The following is a 7200-nucleotide window of genomic DNA, read 5'->3' on the forward strand; positions in this document are numbered from 1 at the left end:
GTATTAAAAGGACATTTATTCTCATTAATGCAAAATTAAGGAGTTTTAAAAGCTTTTACAACCTAGACTCCCTCTGAGAGGTTAGCCTTGACACCCTAATCGCCTTCTGCTCCCGCCACTGCTCGGTGCCAAGCAGCTCCCACGGCCCCGGCGGGCCTGATGATAGGCGGACAGGAGGGAGGAAGGGGAGGAGGAAGAGCCTGCATCAGCTCCTACGATTGCCCAGCCCCATCCTGGGAGTGATTAAACGGTGCATCACCAAATGCCAGTCCCACTGACAGGCGGGTCACCGTGCACTTCAGGGCACTCTAAATTGCCGACTCTCCATGTAGAAAGGGATGAATCCAATGTTGAAATCCTCATAACTACAGCCCCCCAAAGTAGCCGTCCATCTTCTGCTTAAAATGTTGATCTGTAGTAAAATGTTGATTTTGTTGAAGCTGAGTGATGGGTATATGCTGTTCACAGTACTATTCTCCCTATGTTTGTTTGTCTAAATTAAATCTTTCATTATTTCTTTTTTTTTTTTTTGAGATGAAGTCTTGTTCTGTCGCCCAGGTTGGAGTGCAGTGGCGCGATCTCGGCTCACTGCAACCTCTGCCTCCCGGGTTCAAGTGATTTTCCTGCCTTAGCCTCCCAAGTAGCTGGGATTATAGGCACACACCACCACACCCAGCTAATTTTTGTATTTTTAGTAGAGATGGGGTTTCACCATGTTGGCCAGGCTGGTCTCTAATTCCTGACCTCATGATCTGCCCGCCTCAGCCTCCCAAAGTGCTGGGATTACAGACGTGAGCCATTGTGCCTGGCCAATATAATTTCTTTTAAAGTTTGATTTGTTGTTGTTGTCGTTGCTTTCTGAGACAGGGTCTCGCTCTGTAGCCCATGCTGGAGTGCAGTGGCGCAATCACAGCTCACTGCAGCCTCAACCTCCAGGGCTCCAGTGATCCTCTCACCTCAGCCTCCCAAGTAGCTGGGACTACAAACATGTCGCACCACACCCAACTTATTTTTGCATCTTTTGTAGAGATGGGGTCCCACTATGTTGCCCAGGCTAGTCTTGAACTCCTGGCCTCAAGCAATACTCCTCCTGCCTCGGCCTCCCAAAGTGTTGGGATTTACAGGTGTGAGCCACCATGCCCAGCCTTAAAAAGTTTTTTTAATGCCTGCCATAACAGGGAGCTCCCAACTTCCTGCAGGAGCCTCATCCTTGGGCATTCTGCTGGGAAGTCTCTCACTGAGCCACTGTGTCCCCTTGCAGCTCTGGTCCTCCACCAAAAACAACCCTGCCAGGCCTTTAAAAGCTCCTCGGACAGACTTGGATTCAAAACTGGGGTTCACTTGCTGAAATATGACCCTGAGCATATTATTCTAACCTCTCTGAACCTCAACCTCTCATCCACACAATGGGGACAACAGTGTAACCTATGTCACCAGGTTGTTGGGAATATCCGACGAGATCATGCAACTGATGTCCTCAGCCAGGCACCAGGCATGTGAAGTGCTCATTGTGGTTTTACTGTCTTAGGTTCTCCTCCTCAAGGCCAAATAGAACAGGTTACCCAACTCCGCACTGTGGCAGACCTTCATAAGACAACCAACTAGAAATGCTTAGCAACTGAGCCCATAAAAAGGATATGCCGGCCGGGCGCGGTGGCTCACACCTGTAATCCCAGCACTTTGGGAGGCTGGAGCGGGTGGATCATTTGAGGTCAGGAGTTCGAGACCAGCCTGGCCAACATGGTGAAACCCCGTTTCTACTAAAAATACAAAAATTAGCTGGGCGTGGTGGCAGGCACCTGTAGTCCCAGCTACTCTGGAGGCTGAGGCAGGAAGATCACTTGAACTCGGGAGGCAGAGGTTGCAGTGAGCTGAGTTTGCACCATTGCACTCCAGCCTGGGTAACAAGAGTGAAACTCCACCTTAAAAAAAAAAAAAAAAAAAAAAGATATGCCCTGGAATTTTCAAAATCACAAATATGCAAACAACGACAAATGTGCCCCAATTCAAAAGCATGCCCTCCGTGTCCTGTCATCTCCTGCAGCTACAGCCAGTCTCTCGGTTGTCTGCACTAATGTTCTGAGACACTGACATGGTAAAGAGAAAGCTATGGAAAATGCACTCTGCTGAATCCTTCAGGAGAATCCGAGAAAACACTCTCTTCCCTCTGCCTGTTCGTGGATAACGTGCTGATGATGTGGGAGTGGGCAGTTCCCTCTGCCTGTTCGTGGATAACGTGCTGATGATGTGGGAGTGGGCAGTTCCCTCTGCCTGTTCGTGGATAACGTGCTGATGATGTGGGAGTGGGCAGTTCCCTTGTTCACCTAACATTGGTACAGAATGCTCACCCACGCAGGAGGCAGCACGTGTTCGTCCACTCCAAGAAACAAGACCCTATTCCCACTGCAGGATAACCCGACCCTTCACAGAAAGCCCCGCACAGCACTGCTCTAGTTCTGGAAGTGACTGCTACCAGCCTGAGAGCATCCCCGAGCCCCGCATACCTTGGCCTGTTTTCCAAAACACGACTCCATGCATCTGGCCCGACACCCCGATGCCCACGACGCTCCGGAGCTGGGGTCGGGGAAGGGCAGCAAGGCACTCGTGTAGGGCTTGGAGGATTCTACTCACATCCTGCTCCCGCCCCTGGAAGCAAAAGAGAACACATGGGCAGGGGCAGACACACAGGCAGGGGGAGGGGCGCAGGCCTCCCAGGATGTCCTGGAGGAGGAATGCAGTGGGCAGCATCCACTCCCTAACTTCACAGTTGAGGCACTGCTGCAGGTGAGTTGCAGCAAACTGCCTGGGCCTGCCCTCCACTGGGGTCAGACTCAGCTGAGAACAGCATTCTCTGTGCTATAAATAGAAGAAATAAGGCCAGGCACTGGTGGCTCAAGCCTATAATCCCAGCACTTTGGGAGGCCAAGGTGGGTGGATCACCTGAGGTCAGGAGTTCGAGACCAGCCTAGCCAAACAACATGATGAAACCCCGTCTCTACTAAAAATACAAAAAATTAGCCGGGTATGGTGGCATGCACCTGTAATCCCAGCTACTCAGGAGGCTGAGGCAGGAGAATCGGTTGAATCTGGGAGGCGGAGGTTGCGGTGAGCCGAGATCGCGCCACGGCACTCCAGCCTGGGTGACAAAGTGAGACTCCATCTCAAAAAAACCAACTAGAGGAATCCACAGAAAGTTCAGAAGAGAAGAAGGGGAAGAGAGTTGTGGCTCAGCTCTCAATAAATGTCAGCTCTTTGAGGAACTAGCAAAGCTAAGGTCTTAGAAAGGCATCTGAAGGCTGAGTTCTCAGACGTCTTGCTTCCCTCCCGGGAGTGGCGTCTTCCCCTCCTCGGAAAACCTCTCACTTGCCCCTGTCAGCCTGCGGCCTTGGTCAGGGGCAGCTCTTGGCTCCTAACAAGCAGGAACAAAGAAGAGAAAGAAGGGAGGAGAGGAGGGGTAGGATGGGGCAAGGAGTACAGGGGAAGCACAGCCTTTTCCTAGGGAGCAGCCCCAGAGCTCAACAAGGATTCTACATGCGAGAGAGGCCGCAGCCAAGAGGAAGTGGAAGACAAGAGGCACAGAGGAGCCAGGTGGCTACGCAGGATCACCAGAGGGAGGAAAGAAGAGCAGGGTGGGGACATGGGGGTGGGGGGCAGGAAGAAGGGTTCTGGGAATAGACATTTGTTTGGACCCTCACTGTCCAATACTGAAATCGTTAGCCACTTGTGGCTAGTCTGAATTGAGATGTAAATGTAAAACACGCACCGGACTACAATTTAGTATGACAAAAAATATACACTATCTCATTTAATACTTTTTTTTTTTTTTTTTTTTTTTAGCGATAGAGTCTTTCTCTGTTGCCCAGGCTAGAGTGCAGTGGCATAATCTTGGCTCACTGCAACCTCCGCCTCCCAGGTTCAAGTGATTCTCCTGCCTTAGCCTCCAGAGTAGCTGGGATTACAGGCTCACACCACCACGCTGGGCTAATTTTTGTATTTTTAGTAGAGACATGGTTTCGCCACGTTGGCCAGGCTGGTCTCAAACTCCTGGCCTCAGGGATTCACCCACCTCGGCCTCCCAAAGTGCTGGGATTACAGGTGTAAGCCACCGCACCCAGCCTTGATTATCACACATCAAAATGATAATGTGTTGGATACACTGGGTTAAATAAAATATGCAATTAAAATTAATTTCACTTGTTTCCTTTATTTTAATAGGGTTGCTAGAAAATTGAAAAGGCCACGCCTGGCTCCATTTGTAGGTTACATTTCTTTTTTTTTGAGACGGAATCTCGCTGTCACCAGGTTGGAGTGCAGTGGTGTGATCTCAGCTCACTGCATCGTCTGCCTCCCAGGTTCATGCAATTCTCCTGCCTCAGCCTCCCAAGTACCTGGGACTATAGGCGTGCGCCACCATACCCAGCTAATTTTTGTATTTTTAGTAGAGACGGGGTTTCACCATGTTGGCCAGGATGGTCTCGATCTCTTGACCTCGTGATTCGCCCGCCTCGGCCTCCCAAAGTGCTAGGATTACAGGCGTGAGCCACCACGCCTGGCCTGCAGGTCATATTTCTACTGGACAGAGCTAGTTTAAAGAGTCCTCCCAGCTGGGTGCAGTGGCTCACGCCTATAATCTCAGCTACTGGGAAGGTTGAAGCAGGAGATCACTTGATCCCAGAACTTTGAGACCAGCCTCAGCAACATAGTAAGACTCCACATGGCCATGGGGTGGTGTGTCATCCCAGGACAGAGCTGCTGTTTCAAATGGGCCCAGGGTGAGTGGGTGCGTGAGTTGTGTGGGTGGAGACACGGGAAGAAGTAAGCAGGCTGGATGTGGTAAAGACAAGGAGGCAGGGTTCAGCAGTTAGAAACAGTTTTAGGGGTGGGTGTGATTAGGGAGTAGCTCTTGGACAGACCCCCAGTGTAACAGGAATAGACATTGCCCCCACGCCTTGGCTCAGAATATCAGTTGGTCTACATCCACGTCGAATCCTCGAGCTTTAGACTTGCACACAGTACTTAGAAGCTCATTAAATCCTACTCCTCAGGCCTCTTTTTACAGCGGAGGAAACTGACGCCCAGAGAGGAAAAATAAATATAAACTGTGAAAGGGTCACAGAACTGCCCTCGAAAACCTTGTATTTTAAATGGGCAAATACCAAAAACTGATTGTCTGCACAGCTGCCAAGCTTGACCCTGGTATAGCTAATACTTATGAGTGAAAAGTATGAACTTGAGAAAAGAACACAGCCAGCAGATATTACTTTTTTTTTTTTTTTTTGGAGACAGAGTCTTACTCTGTTGCCCAGGCTGGAGTGCAGTGGTATGATCTGGGCTCACTGCAACCTCTGCCTCCCGAGTTCAAGCGATTCTCCTGCCTCAGCCTCCCAAGTAGCTGGGATTACAAGCACGCATCACCACGCCCGGCTAATTTTTGTATTTTGTAGTAGAGACAGGGTTTCGCCATGCTGGCCAGGCTGGTCTCGAACTCCTGACCTCAAGTGATCCACCCACCTCGGCCTCCCAAAGTGCTGGGATTACAGGCAAGAGCCATCGCGCCCGGCCACAGATATGACTATAGATCACTGGTTCCTACTCGGGGTGGTTTTGTCACCTAGGGAACATTTGGCAACATGGAGACATTTTTGGTTGTCACATCTGGGTAAGAGGGGCAAGCGTGGCTGGCATCTAGTGGGCCAGAGATGTTGCTAAACATTCTACAACATGCAGGACACTCCTCACACAACAAAAACTATGCAGCCCAAAATGTCAGCAGCACCAAGGTTGAGAAACCCTGCTATATAGACTAACTCACAGCAGTGCTGTTTGTCCCAGAGCACGATTCATATGTGGCGTGGGGGGGTTAATGACTGGCCTCCGCTAAGCACTTCATTAGATAGGTGTGGCACACTGGGTGAGGCTGTAAGCGCAGAACAGCCTGCTGAAAGCTGGGGACGGAGGGCAGAAAAGTTTTCAAGAAGTGGCCATGCTGCCGCCCCTACTGGGAAGTGAGGAGCCCCTCTGCCCGGCCACCACCCCATCTGGGAGGTGTACCCAACAGCTCATTGAGAAAGGGCCATGATGACAATGGCGGTTTTGTGGAATAGAAAAGGGGGAAAGGTGGGGAAAAGATTGAGAAATCGGATGGTTGCTGTGTCTGTGTAGAAAGAAGTAAACATGGGAGACTTTTCATTTTGTTCTATACTAAGAAAAATTCTTCTGCCTTGGGATCCTGTTGATCTATGACCTTACCCCCAACCCTGTGCTCTCTGAAACATGTGCTGTGTCCACTCAGGGTTGAATGGATTAAGGGCGGTGCAAGATGTGCTTTGTTAAACAGATGCTTGAAGGCAGCATGCTCGTTAAGAGTCATTGCCACTCCTTAATCTCAAGTACCCAGGGAAACAAACACTGCGGAAGGCCGCAGGGTCCTCTGCCTAGGAAAACCAGAGACCTTTGTTGACTTGTTTATCTGCTGACCTTCCCTCCACTATTGTCCTATGACCCTGCCAAATCCCCCTCTGCGAGAAACACCCAAGAATGATCAATTTAAAAAAAAAAAAAAAAAGTGGCCATGCTGGGCGCGGCGCCTCACACCTATAATCCCAGCACTTTGGGAAACCGAGGCAGGCAGATCAGTTGAGGTCAGGAGTTTGAGACCAGCCTTGCCAACATGGTGAAACCCCATCTCTACTAAAAATACAAAAAAATTCTCCAAGCATGGTGGCGCACACCTGTAATCCCAGCTACTCGGGAAACTGAGGCACGAAAATCACTTGAACCCGGGAGGCAGAGGTTTCAGTGAGCAGAGATTGCACCACTGCACTCCAGCCTGGGTGACAGAGCGAGACCCTGTCTCAAAAAAAAAAAAAAAAAAGTGCTCTATTTCAAGAGAAACTGGCACTTTCTGAGCCTACTCTCCCCTAATGCCAGCTCTCCTGCTCACCCCACCAGGGTCAGAGCCAACTTTGCCTCCAATTCATAGTCCTTTAAGTAAGAATCCTTTTAATATGCCCTAATGTCCCAACCAAACTAATCTTGAAAGCTTCTATGTAGATACAAAGTGCTCCTGAAATCCCTATCCTCAGAAATGCTTCTGAGCCAAATGGGCTCTGAACCCTAAACAACCGTGTCCATGTATGTGGCAAGAGCTTGTGAAAAACAAAGCTCGGCCAGGCGCAGTGACTCACAACTGTAATCCTA

At 50.0% G+C, this 7200-nt stretch overlaps 1 protein-coding gene across 1 annotated transcript in view; it reads right to left on the reverse strand.

The window, feature by feature from the left end:
* SHPK (sedoheptulokinase) overlaps positions 1-7200 on the reverse strand; it is a 28968-nt gene that overhangs the window by 19282 nt on the left and 2486 nt on the right. Inside the window, exon 2 of the mRNA XM_016931216.4 lies at positions 2505-2646. Within this exon, the coding sequence (XP_016786705.1) occupies positions 2505-2646 (142 nt within the window). The remainder of the gene's footprint in view (positions 1-2504; positions 2647-7200) is intronic.

This window comes from Pan troglodytes, chromosome 19 (genome assembly GCF_028858775.2).
Source record: "Pan troglodytes isolate AG18354 chromosome 19, NHGRI_mPanTro3-v2.0_pri, whole genome shotgun sequence".
In the NCBI taxonomy this organism is placed as follows: domain Eukaryota; kingdom Metazoa; phylum Chordata; class Mammalia; order Primates; family Hominidae; genus Pan; species Pan troglodytes.